A 23,236-nucleotide genomic window follows, 5' to 3' on the forward strand; every position below is an offset into this window, starting at 1 on the left:
CTAGCATGTTTTCTCTGCATATTTGATTCAGTAAAAATATCAGAAACTCTTACATTTGCAACTTGTCTCAATTCTTCCTCATGCTGATTAAAGATATCCTCCCATCTGCGCTGGCGCCTTTGCCTGCAGGCTTCTAAATCTGAGAGCTCAAACTCTTCAGGTCTCCTTGATAACTTTGCCCGGAACCTCTTTGGTGATAATCTTTTTGCCAATGCCTGCCTTAGACTAGAAACTTTCGATTTTTTCTTCTGTGCCTGTTCTGGTTGAGAGTAAAACATGTTTGAAGACAGGTTTTCCATCAAGGTTTGCAGTGGACCAAGTGGCTTTGAGTTATGTGAGTTTGGTGCTCGAAGTAAGTCTCTTGATAGTCCCTCTATCAGTTCTTGAACTGAGCCAACTGCCTGTGGGGGCTCTAGTGCCCAGGCCTGTGCTTGAAGTGACCCTTCAGTTTGCCCCTCTACTGGAATGAGTACCTGAGTATCCAAATGTAGTGGCAACAGCACATGGTGGTTCTGTGACAGTAGGGGCAGGAACACCTGGGCATGTACTCGTAATGCCTCAGGTTCCTCTGACTCATTCTCTGCCTGTGTAGGCTCAGCAGCCTGTTCCTGTACCTCTGGCTGTTCAGGTACCTGGTTCTGCTCCAGCTGCTGTTCAGGTACCTGGTTCTGCCTCTGCTGTTGTTCAGGGGCCTGACCCTGCCTTTGTTGTTGTTCAGGTACATGATCTTGCCCCTGAAATTCCTCTGGTACCTGGTCCAGATCTTGTGGCTCTTCTGATGTCTGGGGCTGGGCCTGAGCAGCTTGAACCTGCTGCTCTTTTGGTACCTGGGCCTGTACCTGTAGAGGCTTAGGTACCTTAACCTGAGCTTGTAGTGGCATGAGCATCCAGGCTGCCCTCCGTAGTCGTGGAGGTGCCTTAATCTGCATCTGTAGGGGCCTAGATGCCTTAGCCTTAACCTGAGCCTGTAGTGGCATAAACACCCGAGCTGCCCCTTGTAGTCGCTGAGGTGCCTGGGCTTGCCCCTGTAGAGGCCTAGGTGCATTGTCCTGAGCCTGTAGTGGCATGAACACCTTGGCTGCTCCCTGTAGATGCTGAAGTGCCTGGACCTGTGGCTCTTCTCGATCAGGTAACCACCTTGGCTGAGAGGGTTCTCCATGCAGAACTCTAAGTGGTCTGCATCTACTGCTGGTTGGCAGTCTCAGAAGCTCATGAGTACAAGAAGGTCCTCTAGAAATAAACATACAAATGATTGCTATATAGTAATAATTGTCAGTAGAGTGAAGCCACTTGGGGAAAATGCCTTTATTTTAAAAAATGGAAGTTTTGTGCAATAAAGATACTTTCAGCAAATTTTTTTGAATCATTCCTGTAATGTCTGAAATATTCTTTGTATTACTAATATACTCAATATTAATTATCTAATATTCTACCTGATCATTCTAGTGCCAGAAATTAAAGATTCTTTGAGTAGTAATAACAATCTTTCCTCAACATTTCCATTCAAATATCTCTTGAAAATATAGAGAGAGCTGTTATTTGTTGTATCAGAAGGGATTAAACTCTTCTGAGCCAAATGCCAACAGAATAGAATCAACTGTCTTACATAAATTGCTAACAACAAATTATATTTGTAATTTATCTAACACACCTGAATCTTCTCATGGTGTATTGCTCCTTAATAGCTTCTTCTCTTTCAAAGATCAGAGGTATTCCTTTTTATAAAAGAGAAAAAAACAAGGCAAAAGCAGCAGATATTAGTGTAATCTACCTTAGTCTTGTAATTCACTTCAGGATCATTGGTCTTTCCAATGAGAAAGTAAAAATCTAAATTCTGGATTTTACACTTAACACATTCAACATGTTCAGCTTCTTTCATTTCTGCTGTGCTGTACTGAAATATAGAAGCTTACAAACAAGAGTGTTCTTTTGAATTTCCTAAATAAAAGTGTTTAGGGCAACTGTATTTACATCTATGTAATTCCCACATAAATGTGACTTTTCCTGCAGGTAATATTTTGGAAGTCTTGCAACTCTGGAAATTAGCAAATTCTCAAATAGAAATGGGGTCTTCCTGCACCCATTTGAGACTAGCTGGTTTTGGTGATGCTGGTCCAGTGAATTTTCACCCATGGTTAAATAAATTAAATTCTGCTGCTTCTCACTCCAAAATAGGATACATATAGTTATGTAGATGGAAGAAACTCCACTGCAATTTATCCTGTAGCTATTCTGAGAATGACTATGTTTCGAGTTTCCCCTTTTCCATTATATCACCACTGTCAACACTGCCCATGGAGCCCCAATTTAAACGTGGAATATGCCATACAATACAAAGTTAAAACTTCCTAAGTAGTTTAATCTGGATTTGATGAAAATCCATCCTGCCATTTTTGGCATTAATATATAGAAACTAACTTTTACTTGTATAAATTAGTCCTTTTAATTACTTCTTATACTTGGAGATTAGTGCATAAAACAAACTTAGTATGGTACACAGAAATTACTTCAAAATTCACAGTCATCAATAGATAATTACAAATCTATTTATCTCATTGGAGTTAATTAAATTATCAACCAAAAAAGAACAGTAAGATATAGATTTTGTTACCTTTTTTATTTATTTTATCTCTTTAGTTAGGAGTTTTCTTAAAATAAAATTGGCACATCACAAAATTCTTCTTGATGCTTTCATGGTTTTTATAAATATGAACACTTGCCAGTTGTAATTGGTGACAATTTATAATCATATATATACAGATGATCAGGGGAGAGATAATTAACTGCACATGGCATATTAGTGGAAAAACTAAATATGGAAGGCCTCAGAATTTTTACTTTTAATCTAATTCTTAAATATTATTTTTCCTGACAAAAATGAATAAACTCAGCTCTCATCTAAATATCCATTCCAGTAAAATGAAAGTTGACATATTCCAACCTTTTTTCTGTCTCTTTTTAATGATTCCTGTAAGATGCTTCTTCAATGACTCAACAACATGTCCTTCATTTTTTATATTCCGAACAAAAGGGTGATGAAGCATGTTTGCAGAAGTAGGACGAAATAGGAAATTTTTTATCATGCACTTTTCCATGAAATTGTGGAACTTGCGAGACCTAAAAGAAATGAGTCAAAGGGATAAAAAAGCATCCTCAGGCTTGCCATATCTTCTCCCATCGTCACACATATGCCACTCTGCAGGTCATATTTTTGGAAAGAATTGCCTAGTTATAATTGTCTTTTCAACTGCCATATGTCCTGCAGCTTGACAATATACATTATAAAATACCACTCAAACCTCAGATGAGCCAGAGTCAATGGCATTTAAATAGTAATAGAAACTTCAATGAGTTCAGAAGTATGTACATGGTAAAAAGTCAATTGGTGGGATGGCAATGGAGTGGTTAATGTGATATATGTTGAACATGTATCTAGATTGGTCAGCCCACAGAAGTCATACTTTGAAGTCTGAATGTTTCACTTGACTACATGCATTTTGAGCTACATAGTTGTAAATGCAATGATTAAAAAAAAAGGTGTTAATAGCACCAGGACTAACTAATCTTATAAAATGGTTCATGAAAACAGAAGTGTCCAGAAAGCCTGAATCTGGGGGAAGGGTTAAATTGAATCACAAGGAAAAATGTCAGCAATCAAATCACAGCCACCACTTCTAGCAGGGCAAGCAATAAATACTAATAAGCAAGAGCTTCTGACACTCAATCAAAAAGCTTCAGTATAAAGGGTTCCCAAGTTAGTTGGTCTGTAACACCCTGGGAGAACAAATCCTCTTCTCCAGGTCTGTGGATGTTTAGTTTAATGGGCTGAACAACTGAGCTGTATATCACAATCACTGACTGCCTATCTAGGCACAGTGAGAAATGTCACAAATGATTTCTATTGGTCCATGCCATTAATGGAGAAACAACTGAACATGCCATTAATTCCAGGGCAGTGATGTCATCATAATATACTATGGAAGGTATTACTTATGTCTAGTTGGCTAGCTAGCTCTTAATGAAAACTAATCATTAAGACCCCCCAGTTAACGTATTAGTTTTTAGGAAATACTGTCCAACAAAGATGTTGAAAAAGGACTACGAAATTAATTAAAACTCATTTCCTACATAAAAAATGGCAAGTTAATGTGTTTAGGAGATTAAGTCATTCATCTTTACCATCCACTGGATTTGACTTTGGGGGCAGATTCCCGCAAAATAACAAAGAGGGCTTCCAAAGGCTGAAGGTTACACAGGGCTGCAAAGGAAAATAGATGTGTTTAGAATGAATGAGAAGGGTAACAACAGAGCACACTCCTCATTCCAGAGGGGATTCTCAGTGTTCTTTCACATATCATGTTGAATAGACACTAAGAAATAAATAGATACAAAATAATGTAGTTACAGGAAAAGTTCATTTTCATACAAACAGTCCATTATATAAGATCCTCAAGTTTCACCATTGACAGGTGTGGCAAATTAATAATAAACTACACTGGATAAAAATTTCAAAATGTATGATTGGTGATCTCTATCTAGAGAAGTAAACAAAAAATAGAGACAAACACTCTTCTGTATTTTGTGTTATAGGTATCTATACTTATAAAATTGAAATATGTCATTATAGGCTTAAAAAGTCAACCAAATGAGTAGCTAAGCACAATAATATATAAAGAACGATTTAGCAGTCTAAAAAGATGAGAAGAATCTGTTTTGGAAACTGACAGTCCCAGGAAAAGAGGTAGATATAGTGTAACTAACTATTAAAACACACCCTCTAGAGTAAGATCACTTGGGTTCAAATCCTAGTTCTTCCTTTGTGACTCAGGCAAATTAACCTATCTGTGCCTTGGTTTCTTTATCTGAAAAAAAATTAAGAATTCTTTCAAAGAGTTGCCATGACGATTAACCTACATGTAAGTGTCTGGCATAGAGTAGGCACTTAATAAATATTAGCTATTGGTATTATAATAAAGATTTTAACTATCTGGCACTTCAAGTCTGTGCCAAATTATAGGACTTCCATTCACTTTTTGAAACACACAGCTATACAAAGAAAAGCCTATTCCATTATGTGCCATATAAATTCATTACCTTGTTGGTCTGAGAATTTTCTATAAGCTTTCTTATAAGCATTTAAATATGTCTCACTTCACTTATTTCCTCTTGAGTTTTGATTAAAGAAAACTGGCAGTGCAAAAAATCCCCGAAGGAGAGCCATGCTTTAAATTTTTTTTCTTCATATATATTTTTTTATTTTATTAAGTTTTTAACTTTAATTCCAGTATAGTTAGCACACAGTATTATATTATTTTCGGGTATACAATATAATGATTCAACAATTATGTACATTACTCAGTGCTCATCAAGAAAAGTGTACTTTTTGGTCCCCATCACCTAGTTCACCCCTCCTCCCACCCACCCTCCTCTCTGGTAACCATCAGTCTGTTCTCTATAGTTAAGAGTCTGCTTCTTGATTTCTCTCTCTCTCTCTCTTTGCTTGTTTGTCTTGTTTCTTAAATTCCATATATGAGTGAAATCATATGGTATTTGTCTTTCTCTGACTGACTTATTTCACTTAGCATAATACTCTAGCTCATTCATGTTGTTGCAAATGGCAAGATTTCATTCTTTTTTTATGGCTGAATAATATTCATGTGTGTGTTTGTGTGTGTGTGTATACAGAATGTATACACACACACACATATATACACAGAATATATATATGTATATATATATGTATATATATATACATTTCACATCTTCTTTATCCACTCATCTATCAATGGGCACTTCCATAATTTGGCTATTGTAAATAATGCTTCAATAAATGTAGGGGTGCATATATCCTCTCAAATTAATGTTTTTGTAGTTTTTTGGTAAATACACAGTACTGCAATTACTGGATCATAGGGTAGTTCTATTTTTAACTTTTTGTGGAACCTCCATACTGTTTTCCAGAGTGGCTGTACCAGTTTGCATTCCCACCAACAGTACCAGAGGGTTCCGCTTTCTCCACATCCTCACCAACAAATTTTATCTAATACCATAAGTGTGTCATTCATGTGAGGACAATTTGATATTAATGACTCTTTAGAGTCACCCTTTCTCCTCCAAAATACATATCCAGAAAAACGACAATGCCAAACTGGCCTCTTGTAATAGTAGGAAAAAACTCCCCAGGGTTCTTTCATTAGAGTGATATAAAGGCAATTGTTCAAAGGTCATGTTTTTTCAATTACATAAGTATAAATTAACAGACGTACAGGTTTATAATTGAGGGCAGAATTATCCCCAAGCTGAAAAGATTAGGATCGGGGTGCCTGGGTGGCTCAGTTAGTTAAGGGTTCAACTCTTTTTTTTGGCTGAGGTCATGATCCCAGAGTCTTGAGATTGAGCCCTGCATCAGGCTCAGTGCAGAGTCTGTTTGAGATTCTCTCCCCCTCCCTTTCTCTCCCCATCTGCCCCCCTCCCCCAACTCATGGGTTTGCATCTGCGTGCACACTCTCTCTCACACGCTCTCTCTCAAATAAATAAGTAAATAAATAATCAAGATCATATTTGATTCTCTTCATTCCTTTACTCTGTCCAGTCACTAGATTCTGTCCTTTAAACATATTTTAAGTGGGTTTGTACAATATTAAACAATTGTCATTTATTAACATTTGAGCATCATGCAGTCAACCAACAACATCCCCAGGGGTCAAGAGTCAGAGCATAGAGTAGGGAAGTTTTCATTGAGGGAAATGAGAATTCCACAAAGGAATGGAGCACATAGGTATGTCAAACAGTAGACATTTTCTATATAGTCTAATTTTAGGAATGCCAGTAAACACTCCCTTTATCCCATATCTAACATGCCTAAATGTTTCACCATTAGAGTTTCATTCCTTTGAAATAGCAAATCTCTTCTAAAAATACATTTCATAGATGGTATAATGCTAAATGAAATAAATCAGAGAAAGACCGACACCATTTGATTTCACTCATGTGGAATTTAAGAAACAAAACAAATAAAGAAGAATGAACACAAGCACTTAAGAAGGTCCTGGTGTGGCATGGTACAGATCTTCCCTCCTCTGACGGCCTCTACAGCACCCTTTCAGTGAGAAGTTACTCTCCCTTTCTTTTTACTTCTCTGGGAGAGACTCACCAAGAAAGAAAGAAATTTTGTTATCTGGACCTCAGAGGCAATTATCATGTAACTGTCACTTTGGAGGGCCACCCCCTCTGAGATGATAATTATCAAAACCTGGAGGATTTCTGCAGTTAAATTAATGACAATAATTTCCATCCAAAGTTAATACTCCAGGCAATATAGGAGGCTGGCAAAAGACCAATATTTTAGCAGTGTGGCTACTTCAAGTTGCGCATGACCAAAGTTGCAGCATTCCAATTACTCATTTAGGCATGTTTGTCCGATTTTTTTTTCTCATTGTGAATTAAGAATCTCCTGGTCCTTACACATCTTTTGTAAGAAGTTTGCCATTTGTGTACTCCATGCAAAACTCCTCTGCACTCCTTCCGTGAGTTTTCTCCCATGATTTAATATTTTGGAGTGAAAAAAATGAAACAAAATAAAGACGAACCAGGAAATACAAATCTGCAAAACGTAGAAAGCTAGTGTTTTGAAAAGAAATGGTAAGGAACACTCAGAAACAACAGAAAAAATAGATACTACTTGATGCAATCATGTATTCTAAATAAAAACATGAATCAATACTCATACACAATACCATATTGTGAAGAGAGAGAAGAGGAAGAGGAAGAGAAAGAAGAAGAAGAAGAGGAGGAAGGGGAGGGGAAGGGGAGGAGAAAGAAAAAGAGGAGGAGAAGCTGCTGATCAATCTCATATAATCTAAGTATGTTCACAAAAACAAATATTCAAGAGATGAGGAGGAATAATATGCATCTTCCCATTCTTATTTCAATTTTATATATGTGGTATATATAATTTTTCCATCATTAATTTTTTATTCACCCAACATACATACTTTGTAGTTTTGGAGGGCACTAAAAGAGAGACAGCAGCAGCCTGACCTTCATATCTGTCCCAGATTTAATCTAAGCCTCTTCTGTGATATTCTAAGGGACACCGGGAATTCTTAGCAATCATGTTACCATTATTTCTACCCCTTGAAATTACTCCCATTGGCCTTGAAACACAGTACCAAGATAGCCCAAATTTATAAAGTTTGTTGGGTGGACATTGTGGAGATAGAGCATGTAGGAACGTGGGAACCTACAGGACCTCCTTAGAAAGGTGGAAGCAAAGAAATTCCACCCCCACTTGCCTGCCCTCCAGCAAACACTCCAGGCATTTCCTCACTTCTCATCCAACAATACCAGGAATGCATTTATCATTTATATCTTTAGATTTAGATATTGAAGAAATGAATATGCTCTGCTTATGGGGGTCATACATTAGATGGTTAGCAATCATTTATATCCAAGTTCACATTTTCCATTTCACTTTTCTATCAGAAAGCAGTGTCCTGAGAGAACAGGATTCTGACGGATGATTTAAATGATGGAGATGAGGGAGAAACAAGAGGAAATTGAGCCTTCTGAGCAATTAAGGGCACTGGAGCGGCTAAAAGGAGCAAAGAAAGCACCAAAGATGAGCTGGACTGACTTCAAATGAAAAAACAAAAACAAAAACAAAAACAAAAACAAAAACAAAAACAAAAACAAGAAGACCTGAATTCCCAAGGTAGGGGATTGGTTTGATTTCAATGACACACTGGAAGACTTTCTTAACTATCACATTCTGAAGCAGTAGCAGTGTGTGACTATAAATGTTCTGGAACCTAAATATTCCACCAATCACTATGTACTAGAATGGCTTTAGATTCTCATTAGTCAGGACTGTCAGTACCAAATACTTTGAGGCCAAATTGAAACAACAGTCAATAGCCTAAAATAAGGTATCATAAGGGAAAAGCGCAAAATCTTTATAGATATATCTGGCCATTCTGACTAGAACATTTGATAATCATTGAAAAGGCCACCATTTACAGTTTGGCATAGTGTGGCACCTGTGTGACCAGTACAAGTTGACTGGTACAAGTGGCAGATTTGTACACCATGCTTCCCCAACTTTTTAATAAATAAACATTTTTACTCACGAGGAGCCCCCTCAGCCATTTCAATAGCAGTGATTCCCACGGACCACACATCACTCTGCAAAAGAGAAAATGACCCCAAAAAGTAATTTAACAATGGGAAACTGATAGTATTTAGAATCTCAAAACAGTCTTTGGGTGGGGGAGTGTCAATGCCAGAGCCATTTTATGGGTTTTCTGCAATGAAGCTTCATTATAGGCTGGTGTTATAGGAAGACGTTAGCTGAGCTTGTGATCAGCCAGTAACTGCACTACACAACAGGATGATATGGGACAGGGTTCAGTCTAAGGAAAATTCACCTTGAATGTACCGCTGTTGTGGCCTTAACTGAAATAGCAAAAGGAGCTTGCTGTGAATAAATCCTATCACACAGATGTATTAGCTGTGCCATCTTAGGTAAATGATTTAACTCTCTGTACCTCAGTTTCACTCTATATAAAATAGAGATAATAATGATATGCATCTCATAGCACTGGTATGAGTATTAAATGAAATAACCTATATAAAAGCACTTTTAGTCAGTTCCCTGAATATAGTAATTGAGAATATAATTATTGTTATTCTAGGAAATTAGATTCTAAGAGGCTCAAGGAAATTATCCTCACTATTAACTGTACTTTGTTTTTTAGAATGTGAAAAGAGCACAGGGCTGGAGGTACACTGCCTGGCTGGATGACTCCTACACAAGTTAACTGAATTCTACAGTTAATAGATTTCTTAGCTTCAAAGGATTATTGTGATGGTGTAAGTTGAAGCTTTCTTTCAATTTACATGGGGCTGAAAATTAAAAATAAATAATTAATATAAGTGAAAGTCCTTGGAAGACTGCAAAGATTTGTAGAGGTATAAGGCATCCACTTAAAAGATTTTACAGCAAGCCACTTAAAAGAACATTATGCTTCCATAGTCTCCATAGCCTGTAATAGCACTAGACTATAAGCTCTCAATAGATCTGCTTGCAGATCAAGCAGAGGGCATTTAAGGGAAAGGGAAAAGAGATGAGACTTGAATTAATCAACTTCAAGTATTGAGTCCTAGGTTCCACATAACGAAAACCACAATGAATTGTTTGGATGACTTATGATGTGAAGAGTGAGTGTGGTTTTTCCAGTCTATAGCAAATGGAGAGTTTTCTTTCCACATCAGCTTTTTTGAAATGTGTATGTAGATGTATATTGTCCAAATTGCAGTTTCAGTGGAAATTTTAATAAATAGCATGAATTGTTAATTTGTCTATTCCACTGATTTTCAGTGGTTTGGAAGTGAACCATGACAAGGATTTTCTCCATTATCCTGAGTAATCAAATTATTATTTTTTTCTTTTTGGAGCTTAGTTACTGTGGGGATTAATAATTGGCTTTACATTCATTCATTTTTCAGTTTACAAAGTTCTCTGCCCCTGGAAGTTAAATTTCCATATAAAGTCACATAATATAATATTTTCCCCAAGAAGTTGCAAGCAACATGAATTAGACATTATTCCTCAAATATAGGTAATTCCCCATGGTCTACTTTGTCTAAATTCTTAAAAAATATTATATTTATGCATATAATCAAACCACATATATGAATAGCAACTAGTATTTCTTATTAGAGTTTAACATGAAAGAAGGAGTTGCCTGCTTTTTATTCTTTTATCATTTTAAAATAAACATTAGTCAAAAGTCCTTTCCAAACTTTGATTCCCACTATCTGAATGCTCACACTTACTCTGTAATCATAGGAGCGTCTTGGATCTTCGTCACAGTCAATCACCTCAGGTGCCATCCAGTATGGTGTTCCGATGAAACTATTTCTCCTCCCATTAGTTCTGCTCACCTGGGCACTCACTCCAAAATCCACTGCAAAATTCAGCATATGTCAAAATAATTAATCAGTAACAAAAGCTCAATAAGTTATTGCTTTAACTTGGAAAGCCAATAGAAAATCCACAATGGATAACAGATTTTCATTCCAGCCCAGAAAACTTTACCATGAAGTCTACTCCAGGAATACTGGGAAATAGGCTTTTGCTGCTATTTATGTTGGAAAGAGACTCAGAAGTGCTATTATAAATCTACAGTAGGTTTGGCTGAAAGTTTACCATGAATATTAAAAATAAATTTCCATCAGTATACCCTGAACCTCTGAAGTGATAACATATGTAGTGTTTGGACCTGCCACCAAGCTGGAGGAACACCAGCACTATAAACAACATCTAAGAAATCTAAAACCTATTAGTAGTTTATTGGGAAGCCTCACTCATGACATTAGAAAGTTCTATTACACAAATGAAGAAAAATGAGTTTTCTGCTAGAATTTAGTTTAAGTTTTTCTACAGATCTTCTGAATCAGATGCAAATATTTACCGTGGTATCTATATCTTAGCTTAGACTATAAAAGTTCAGTCTTCTATTCATCTGTGGGATACATTATATGAAAATATTTAGTATGGTATCCTCAGTAACAGAAAAAAAGGCTAAAGTAGACTGGGGTTATTTAGTCCAGAAAAAATAAGATGAAAAATGAAAGTAGATGAATTTTTTCAGGGATGAAAAATGAAGTAGATTTTCTAATTTAGAATGGTTTCCAGGAATCTAAAAGATGGAGAACAACACTGACTGAACAGTAGTTTGAAAAACTTAGGAGAAGAAATGAAAAATTAAAAAGTTAAGAGTTTAAAGTAGTCTTTAAGGAAGGATTTAACAAAACAAGAAATGTCTGTAATATGTGAAAATCATCACTGGGTGTTGAACAATCTTATTATCTAGAAATTTTTTTTAAAGATTTTATTTATTTATTTGAGAGAGAGAGAATGAGAGACAGCATGAGAGGGAAGAGGGTCAGAGGGAGAAGCAGACTCCCCGCTGAGCAGGGAGCCCAATGTGGGACTCGATCCCGGGACTCCAGGATCATGACCTGAGCCGAAGGCAGTCGCTTAACCAACTGAGCCACCCAGGCGCCCATCTAGATATTTTTTTGAGAATACATTAAATCAAAGCTCAGCATTCTTACTATCCCCTGAGGGCCAACTTTAAGGGCCAAGAGATACCTATGAAGTCCATGAGCTAATATATATGACATTCAGGGAAGAAAATGAAAGGGGAAAAGAATAGAAGACAAGTGATGGACGGAAGAAAAGGAAAAAAGAAAAGCCTGAAATTTAGATAAAAGTAGAGATGAAATCTCAACAGTGGTATAATTTAACCTTTCTTTAATGACCTCGGTACTAGAATGTAAGGATTATTGATTGATCAATTGCAATTACAATACGATCACTTTCCAGTCTCTTTCCTTTCAACACTCCCTCTGATGTCCTCGGGTTTGCCTTCTGCAACCTTCTCCTTATAATATATTGCTTAAAAATATATTGGAATCTGAGAAATGTAAAACCAAATGTATAATGGTTATATGTAAAATAAGCCTGATTGAATTCTAATCCAGTGCTAAAAGGTCTCTCCTACAGAGTAAAGTACATAAGCTTTAGCGCATGGACTTTGGGACAGAATTTTCAGTGGCTCTTCATTTACTTACAATGTCTCTTCTGTGTTGCAAATGGTAGAGTTGGCCAGAAACCTGACAGAAATATATGGGAGTGCTACCACATGTGAACATAGTGTGTATGTAGCTTTGTGATAGACTATCTATCCTGCACATTTGAATGTGAGATCCAAATTCCCCATATTTATTAACAGTGTCTTAAAATTGTGTTGCTAGCTTTGTAGCTTTTAGACACATAAGACATAATACATTTTCTTGAAATTACTTTTTCCTTATTTCAAGAACAATTACCTCAAGCTTCTTCCACAAATATTCAATGAAAACATTCTCAATGAATGAACAAAAATTCCTGCTGTGGTTGTTTTTGTTCATCAGGAAAATGGGAACTATCTTAAGGTCATGCAAGAGACATGGTAGGCAAGAATTGATTATCATTTAAAAATAATACAGGATTTAATAACCAGTAATTTATATTCTATATCAATGAGGTTATCTGCCATTGCATAGTACTGACATTATTCATATGGTATTATTTAAAAACCAACCAACAATATTTATTTTAAACATTAAAGGATGCAATAAATTGTGCCCTGTGTGCCTGTGAGACAGTATGTGTGGTTATTTTCAAATAAATTATGCCATTCTGAATCCTGGAATAGAAAGCCAGGGACTTTCTGGTCTTTTAATTTCTAATTCTGAAGTTAAGTTGGATGTTATGGGAGCAGCTGATATCAGTTCTTTAAATATTTGAGGGAAAATTCCAAAGAAGCAATTTGTACTTAAGTAATTTAAAAGTTCTTTGATATTATTTGAAAAATATGGTTTTGTGATGTGGAAGAATTGTCTTTTTGTTTCCTTGTCCATGGCACAGAAGCTTGCACATAATAAATATTCAATAATTCAATTATTAAAATAAATATAATATTTATATTTAATAGAGAATAAAACAATGACCAAAATGTAAGTCTTCCATTATAATTTAAAAGTTTTTAACTACATGATTTCAGAGAAGCAGTAAAAGGTGCCTTTTTCTTCTGCTCCACCTCCCTTCCCAAACAAATTTTCAAATTTTGACTGGTTTTGCAAGCAAGGAAAACACAGCCTAAGTAAGTAGAGGATAGTGTTAATGACATGATAAAAAACACAGTTATCTTAAAAGATTCTTCTCCATTAAAATACTGGGGGCCTCACTTAAAGTACAAGAACAAACTTACCAAGTTTTACTTCAGCATTATGAGTCAGTAGCACATTCTGACCTTTGATGTCCCGGTGAATTACACGGTGTGCATGAAGATGAGCTAAGCCCTGCACATAGATAGATACATATTTATTCAAAAAGTCACATCAGTATATATATTTTCTCTTTTTCTGGTACTATTCTTAGTATTTTTGGAAGACCTTTTGGTAAGAAAAACGGCCCAGATTTGCATTTTTCAGACAAAATTCTTTCTTTAGGCTGGAATTACTACAACCAGTTCCCAGAAATACTACTTTTGGCTATAAGGAAAGGAAAATAAATCAGGACACCCATGAAAGGAAAAGAACACCAAAAAGTAGTGTTTGTATACATTGGGCCATTTACCTTCCTTTCTAGTCTTCCATATTTCCAACTAACCATAAGAGTGAAGACCTGGACATCTTAAATATCATAGCTCAGCCATTGTTTTACTCTATTCCTCATCCAACCATTTGTTTAATCCAAAATATTTTCTAGTCAACCTTGTAGGCTGAGAATTTGGGAGAATATGGAAATTCATTTTAAAGCATTTGCAATTTGTATTGGCTTACCATGCTGGATCCAGCCTATTCACCACTAAAACTAACCTGTGCCCTGCTTAACCCGTGACCTGGCTTCAGGGAGATTTCTCCAGATAATAACTGGGGATTAATAATAGAAGTAACAGTAAAAACAGCTAATATTTATTGAGTCCTTTATTTTAGTTTCTGCCAGGGACTGTGCTAAGTGCTTTACATGGAGGAAATTATGAAATCGTCACTGCAATCCTTTGAGGAGGGTACTAATATCACCCCATATTATAGTCAAGAAAAGTGAGATTTTGAAAAATTAAGTAACTGATTCAAGGACACAAAGCTAATATATACTGAACTGGAATTTAAACTCAGTCCAGAGTTTACACTCAACTAGTTACACTATTAGCACAAGTGAGTCCAATTAAGATGGGAGGAAGAACATTCTAACATTATATATCAGTGGTGCCATCAGTTCTGTTTATATCCTCCTCTGGTGACCCTAACCACTTAAGTCACAAAGAAAAATCTGAGTGTGGTAGATTAAGAAGATTGTTCTCATCCAATTTGATATTCAAAATAAAGCAAGTTTTACAAGCAGGGCATTATTCAAATAGGATAGCTGTCTGCAAAATGGTTATGGATGGTTTGGGACCATTCTGTAAAACACTGACCTTTGTCTTACTTTTTTCTTAATCTCTAATGATAGTGCTACATTTTTTTAAAGAACTCTAAAAATCCAAATAATGTAATAAATATTCCAAGTGGTTATTTCCATGATCCAATGAACACAACAGTCTCATTCTGACAGGGCCATTAAAGACCATGATTTGGAAGGCCCTGGCTACCCATCTTGCGGTCTACCTAAAGTTAAAGACATCACCTGAAAATCTGCTCTCTCTAAAGCCATTTGAGTTTTTTTGGTATCCTAATCCAGAAATTATGTTCAGAATTCTTAAACCACCCTATATAGACAGGTATAATGTACATTGCATATATTACTCCCAGGTGTTTTCAAGGCCGGGGGAGAATGACTGTATGAAGACTCACCTGAAGGATTTCTCGGCAGATATATGCAATCCAGTCTTCTTTCAAACTCTGATTTCTGGTCATTCTTACTACATCAGTGACCGAGCCTGCTGCACATAATTCCATCACCATCTGCAGAGAAGCCAGTCAAGTGTCAAGAATTAGAAAGTAATTCTCTGAAAATATCTGGAGAGTTTCAGTCCATATGGCTTGTATTTATATGTGATGTTTAGAGATTAAGACACTGCAAAGACTAGCTCAATTGTCTGGTGGAAGTCTCTAAAGGCTAGTGGAATTAAAAAGAGTTGGAACATATCCAAGGATCTGTGGAAGGAGGAAAGGGAGGTATCACACCAGGGATATTTAACTAGGAGGTGGAATTTGAGCTAAGCCTTGAAGGATAGATAATGTTTGAATATACTGAGAAGGAAGAACATTCAGTTTATTGAAAACAGAATGATTACATGCCTTTAGAAATAAGCTTGTACAGGAGACAAGCCTGAGTGATGACTGGAGTTCAAGGGGAAAGACCGTAACAGTTTGATTGCAAGTGAAAAAACAGGAAAGAAGTATCTCAAAAGAATTTACACCTCAAAATTAAGACTAGATTTGTTTTTATTATCCTTTTGTTTTTATTTTAAATTCTAGATTATTTTCTCTAAGATACTGGCAAACTACAATTCCAAGGGGGAAACTGTCAATTGCCTTCCTATAGGGCATTTTTTTCCAAATGATTTTACTGCTATGGAAAATCTATTTTAAGGCTATTATCATTGACAGCATCTCATTCAGATATTACTTTATTAATAAACTCAATTTCTCAGAAAATTTATCTTTTTGCCATCAATGAATCAGGGGCCCAACTAGTAAATTTCCTTTCCCATTTTAGCTAACTAGAGGACTGGCCAATGTGAAAGAGAATATAGCTATTATAATCAACCCAGCAAACTTTTTTTAAGCACAGGTTTATGCATTAATGCCTGTGTCAAAACTGCTATATAAATACAACAAAACATGTCTTTTTTTGAACTGTAGGCAAGTTAATTAATTTTTGCTATAGAAGAAGGAAACCAAAAAAATAGGCCCCAAATCATGAATATTTAAAACTCTACCTTATTTCCTTTTGGAATACTAACATTTTCTTTTCAGAAAATCACTCTTTTAATTTATATTTGTTCACAACTAATATTATTGCATGTCTTTCACCTGAGTATGCTCTCACGAAACAGAAGAGAAACAGACTAACAAAACCAATAATACAGATAAGCCACAAAAGCTTAATTTTCATATTAACTATATTAATTGGGCACAACATGTACAACTGTGGTAATGGAAGAAAAGGGGCTCATTTTAAACCATGACAAACCTGAATTAAAGCCATTCATTCAGGTGCACCCTGGAAAATCTTGCTAATATTACCTGAGTCAGAAGAGCTCTACTCTGAAAGGAATGTAGGACATTCTCAATTATTTTCTCAGCTTTGTAAGCATGGTGCCCAGAACATACACTTTATAAATGGTAATTAGTCATTTACTCACTTCCTATTTGTTTTTATTTACATGGGCAAGAAATTGTAAATGGTCTTAATGAAAACCCTTACCTCCACAAATAATTTATTCATCCTTCAGATCACAGTTCAAGGAAGTTTCTCAAAGAAGAGTTTCTCGTTCCCCAACTTAATTTAGATTCCTTTGTTACTTGCCCACATAGAAGCATGTTATTTCCCTTCTGACCAATTATCTACTCATATGTGTGATTATTTGACTGCTACCAGTCATTGCAAATGAATTTTAAGCTCTGATGGGTCAGGGACATGTCTATTCAGCTCATCCATGTATCCCCAGAATCTAGCAGAAGGAGTGGCAAATGGATTTTTTTTAAAGATTTCACTTATTTATTTGACAGAGAGAGAGAGAGCATATACACAAGCAGGGGGAGTTGCAGGCAGAGGGAAAGGGAGAAGCAGGCTCCCCGCTAAGCAGGGAGCCAGATGCTGGGCTCAATCCCAGGACCCTGGGATCATGACCTGAGCCAAAGGCAGATGCCTAACCAACTGAGTCACCCAGGGGCCCCAAATAGATGGTTCTGAATGAATAATGTTAAATGATTGAATGAGTTGAGTACTGATAAATATATCCAATAAGGAGACTGCTATACAGTTAAGAGGAAAAAAACTTGTAAGTAAAAATATATTGAAAGACAAATTTTGTATGCCAAAAATATACCAGTAGCCATTAAAGCTGTGGAGTAATATTTAATAAAATGTCAACTGGAGTTGCAGACAGTAGAAGATATACTTAACTGGATATGTGGAAGAAAATAGAATTAAAGATTCAAGGTTCTCAAGGTGTGGTACCCAGACCAGTTGCATCAATATCACCTGTGAACTTGTTAAGTTCAAATTCATGGACCCACCACCCCACTCCAACTGAATCAGTAACTTTATGGGTGGAGCTCAGCCATCTGTGTTTTATCAGGCTTTCCAGGAGATTCTCATGCATGCTAAAGTTTGAGAACCACAATTTCAATTCAGTCCCTCGTTGAAAACCTTTCTATAATGTCCACTGTTCTTCCTAAAGTCCATTATATGAAGTGTAACAATCTTTCCTTGACAACTGAAGATTCTGAAAAGTCTTAGTTATTATTTTGAAAACAACAATGTTATTCTTGACTTGAACTGGAAATGGAAATGTAGCCAGCAAGTGTACACTGACCTCACTTATGTTCTAAATATCCCTTTTTAAATAAACATATCTTTGACCAAAGCTCATTTTTTTTTGTCATTTGACTATTTCTGCTATAGTGGGAAGCAGCAACAATTCTGGCAACTGTAGTGTAGGTTTTAGATGCCCTCTAAAATTTACATTTCATTGATCAGTAATTTGTGATAGTATAGGCATTAGGCATAAATAGGGTAAGAAAAGGATAAGTCAACTAATCATTTAGAAAAGAACTCCTGGTAGTTACATAAGTGCATATACTTAGAGAAACTTAAATTCACCCATATGTTCATACCAAATGCTAATTAGAATTGATACTTATCCAGTCATCATTTGCAAGTTTATCAGGTAGTCTCCTTAGCCATACCTCTAATTTATCAGCAAATGTGCATAAAAAGTTAAAAGCAGCAAAACTATATTTGACAAGAAATATGTTAGATATTCCCAGTATTCATTTGAGTCTCCCCTATTTATCCTGAATCCTCTCTCCGGGAACTTAAGTTTCCTGAAATTATTCCATATTTATCATTCCCATCTCCAGGAATCAGAATACATTTTGTCATACTACTTTGAGCAGTTGAGTTCTTAAAATTTTCCTGTAGGTGCACAAAAGTGACATTTCAGCTTTTGAAAATGTATTTCCTCAAGTGAGACTTAGTCTTAGGAAATAAGATGAAGGTAATTAAATACATACCCAAAGTTGGTGCCTCTGGCCAGGGGGGCTCAACTTGAAAAAAGCACCATAGAAGGACACAATGTTTTTGTGGAAAGAGTACTTCTTCAAAAGGTTGAGTTCGGTCCTGAGATCCTCTTCTTCATCCTGCAGAATAAGAATACACAATAGACAATAAAGCTCTTAAGCTATGCCAGTTAATAACTATGGAATCCTAAACTATGGCAGAACAAAGGAAATCCTATGGCTACCCATTATGTCACAGAGTAATTTATAATAAAATCTCAACTAGAAAGGTCAGAGAATGGAGACCTCTGGTTAACTGGGAATTTGGGAAAAAATAAAGCTTAATTGAAGATCCTTTAAATTCAGTGGTTCTCAAAGTGTGATCCCTGTACCAGCAGCAATGGCCACTGTATAAAGTTTTCACTGAATAGAGTCATTACATTTTTGTTTATTTTGTAACAGTTTTATTGAGATATAATTTACATACCATATAATTCATCCATTTAAAGTATAAAATTCAATGGTTTTTAGTATATTTACAGAATTATGCAACCATCACCACAATCCATTTTAAAACATTTTTATCACCCCAAAAGGAAACTTCATACTCTTTAGTTATCACTCCCAAATTCTGCTACACACACATCGCAGCTTTAATGAACCACTAATATATTTTCTATTTCTTTAGCTATATCTATCTTGGACATCTTATATAAATGAAAATCACATAGTATGTGGACTTTTGTGACTTTTTTTTCAAGATTCATCCATATTATAGAACATATCATTATTTGATTTACTTTCGCTCATCAATTGATAGACATTTGGGTTATTTCCACCTTTTGGCTATTATGAAAAATGCTGCTGTGGGCATTCATATCAAGTTTTTGTGTGAATATATGTTTTTATTTCTTTTTGGTATATACTTAGTAGTGAAATTGTTAGGTCAAAAGGTAACTCCGTATTTAATATTTTGATGAAATGCCAAATTGTTTTCTAAGTGCTGCACCTATTTATAATCCCAACAGCAATGATGATTCCAATTTCTCCATACCCTCACCAACACTTATTATTTTCTGTTTTATTATTATAGCCATCTTAGTGGGTTTCAAGTGGTATCGCACTGTGGTTTTCCCTTGCAATTCACTGATAACTGATCATATTAATGATCTGTTCATGTATTCATTCGCCATTTGTATATGATCTTCAGAGGAATGTCTAGTTGAAAATCTTTGCCCCTGTTTTCTAACTGGGTTATCTGTCTTTTTATTATTGAATTGTAAGATTTATTTATATCTTCTAGATCCAAGTACTTTATAAGGTGTATGATTTGCAAACATTTTCTCCCATTCTGTGGGTTGTTTTTCACTATCATGATAGTGTCCTTTGAGAAACAAAATTTTTAATTTTGATAAAGTCTGATTTTTTGATTTCTTGTCTTATTGTTTGTACTTTTAGTGTCGTATCTAAGGATCCATTGCCAAATCTAAGGTCATGAAGATTTATCCAAATGTTTCCTTCTAAGCATTTTATAGTTTTAGTTCTCACATTTAGGCCTTTGATCATTTTGAGTTAATTTTCATATAAACTAGGGGTGTAAGTTAATTCTTTTACATGTGGATATCTAGTTGTCTCAGCATTATTTGTTGAAAAGACTATTTTTCTCCATGAATTATCTTTGCACCCGTGTCAAAAATCCATTGACCATAGATATATGGAAATAGTCCTATTCCACTAATCTGTATGTCTATCCTTATGCCTGTACCACACTGACTTGGTTTATGACTCATTGCATTTTAAGGTACAGGTTTTATCTGTGCTAATCCTTTATAAAGATATGCTTAAAGTCATTTATTTTCTTAAACACAACAGTGATATATATGGATAAAATGTATTTATATATATGAAGTAAAATATGTAAATGCTATACATTCACTGAATATTTCCTTCTACTAGTGGTAACAGCTGAGTGTATATTCCTCCAGTCATGTTTATTCCTTCAGAATATATATATCTCACTACTCTGCAACTTGCATGTCTTATTCTATACCTAAAGTGCATGTTTCTACATCAATAAACATAAATGTACTTCCTTTTTATGGATGCATAGAATTTCACAGATTAAAGATATGGGTCTACCACTCAGGGAACAGATCAGGGCTAAAGGTACTGTTTTTGAGGATTATATCTATAGTGATAATTGAAGCTATCCTTTCATATGGGATCTCCAAGGTAGAATACATAATTTCAAGAGATATCTTTAGTAGAAGACAGTATGTTATCATAAAAGAACATCTAGGGGCACCTGGGTGGCTCAGTCAGTTAAGCATCGACTCTTGATTTGGGCTCAGGTCATGACCTCAGGCTCCCAGTGCAGAGCTTGCTTAAGATTTTTTCCCTCCCTTTCCCTCTGCTTCCTTCCCTCCCCACTCCCTCTTTCTCTCCCTCTCTCTAAAAAAAAAAAAAAAAGGAACATCTACACTGGGCAGTAGGACACCTGGGTTTTACCACTAATAGCTAAAAGTTGGAAATTCACTTAATCTTCTCAAGGTTGAATTTATCCTCAGAAATCTGATGGAAGTTGGCAGCCATTACCTCTCTCCATGGAACATTAATGGAGCCAAATGGGACAATTAATTTAAAGTTCTTTGAAGTCCTTGAAAGAAGAATGTTATAAATGTAAGGTATTATCATAGAGTATCTCTGTTACTTGAACTTCTCATTTGCTTTAGAGTGTTATCAGAACTATACACCTTTCTCCACTTTTTACCCTAATCTACAAACATCAGCAACTTTTGTTTCATCACTTTTATCACACTGGATTGAAATGGGAAGCTATTCCCCTTATACCATGAAGTATAAGTAGTTTGTTTCCATATGTTCCATAGTAGTTTCCATATGTTCCATAATCTATCTGTAACTATTCTTAACCAATCTAAAAAAAGCTCTTTTCTTCTCAATAATTTAAAAATCATCACACTTTATGTGTATACAGGTGCAATGCATTGGAGAAAAAAATCTTAAAATGTTAACTTTAAAAAAGTAACAAATTGTTAGGAATTTCCAATGAGCATATCATCGGTTTATGCATTTAGATATCATATCCTTAACTTAAAGGAACTTATATACAAGGAAATAAGATTCACATACATGAATTACAACCATTGATGAATACAGGATAGTGCATAATGAAGTTGAGGGTGATATGAAATGACTCAGGAAGTAATTACACTTTACAAATGGATTAACGACCTGGGTCCTTTGAATTCCTACTAGCTCTAAATTTCATTTGATTATAAATAATATTATAATATTATTTTAATAGTATTTATTATAAATAAACACATAAGTACATTATATCCATCAGGCCAAGTGGGTAATTTAAAAGTTCATCTATAAAAGTTCAATTTATATAACCTTTTCAAGAGTACTCTTTATTGTACAAAGTAAATATATAGTAGTATGTAAAGAAAAGATTATTTGACCAAAAAGTGTAATTTTAATTTTTTAAAATTCGAGTATATTTGACATACAATGTTACATTAGTTTCAGGTGTATGACATAGTGATTCAACTTCTCTATATGTTATGCTATGCTCACCACAAGTGTAGGTACCATCTGTCACCACACAACACTATTATAATACCATTGACTGTATTCCCTATCCTCACCTTTCATTCCTGTGACTTCTTCATTCCATAACTGAAAGCCTGTATCTCCCACTCCCTTTCACCTATTTTACCCATCCCCTCACTTTCTTCCCTGTGGAAAGCATCACTTTGTTCTCTGTATTTATAGGTCTGATTCTGCTGTTTGTTTATTCATTTGCTTTTTTAGATTCCACATGAGTGAAATTATATGTTATTCGTCTTTCTTAGTCTGACTTATTTTACCTAGTAGAATGGCTAAAATTAAAAAGACAAGAAATATTAAGTGTTGGAAAAGATATGGAGAAAAAGGAACCCTCATGCACTGTTGGCAAGAATGTAAATTGGTATAGCCACTTTGGAAAAAAGTATGGAGGTTCCTTAAAAAACTAAAAATAGAAAAGAAGACCTTTTAATTAAAAATAGGTGGCTTCTGAAATCCAGTGAAAAGGATACCTTTGACTTCTCTGGGGCAATGAATAAAAAAAGGGTCAACCTCTATCTTTAGTTCTCCCCAGAATCTCCTTCAATTACCTTGACTTGATGACCTGGGGGTAGGGGAAAATACATCCTTTAGCTGACATTAATAGGTAGCTGAATATATCTAGTCAGTTATTATTTTCCTTTTTAGCTTATTCTTTGAGACCCAGTAGAAAAAAATGGACATTTTTTTATATTTAGCTATAGTGTGGTTGGCCTTTAAAAATAGATATGAAATAAATATAAGGCAATGTACTAGGTCCTGAAATGTCCCCAAGTGTTCATAATATATCTTGGAAAAAGCCTGAAATCGCACAGAAATGACT

General features: G+C 35.3%; 1 protein-coding gene across 4 annotated transcripts in view; it reads right to left on the reverse strand.

Moving 5' to 3' along the window:
* The window catches only part of NRK (Nik related kinase), a 148,080-nt gene that overhangs the window by 45,664 nt on the left and 79,180 nt on the right, over positions 1 to 23,236 (reverse strand). For all 4 annotated transcript variants that reach the window (XM_088028956.1, XM_088028958.1, XM_088028957.1 and 1 more), the window contains exons 5-13: positions 18,799 to 18,924; positions 15,406 to 15,516; positions 13,821 to 13,911; positions 10,837 to 10,967; positions 9,129 to 9,183; positions 4,180 to 4,258; positions 2,942 to 3,117; positions 1,652 to 1,715; positions 54 to 1,230 (exon numbers count right to left, since the gene is read on the reverse strand). In XM_088028956.1, coding sequence (XP_087885082.1) covers positions 54 to 1,230; positions 1,652 to 1,715; positions 2,942 to 3,117; positions 4,180 to 4,258; positions 9,129 to 9,183; positions 10,837 to 10,967; positions 13,821 to 13,911; positions 15,406 to 15,516; positions 18,799 to 18,924 — 2,010 coding nt within the window. The remainder of the gene's footprint in view (positions 1 to 53; positions 1,231 to 1,651; positions 1,716 to 2,941; positions 3,118 to 4,179; positions 4,259 to 9,128; positions 9,184 to 10,836; positions 10,968 to 13,820; positions 13,912 to 15,405; positions 15,517 to 18,798; positions 18,925 to 23,236) is intronic.

Source organism: Eumetopias jubatus, unplaced genomic scaffold (assembly GCF_037043125.1).
Source record: "Eumetopias jubatus isolate StellerSeaLion01/CBP00866 unplaced genomic scaffold, mEumJub1_p1.0 scaffold_11, whole genome shotgun sequence".
Taxonomy (NCBI): Eukaryota; Metazoa; Chordata; class Mammalia; order Carnivora; family Otariidae; genus Eumetopias; species Eumetopias jubatus.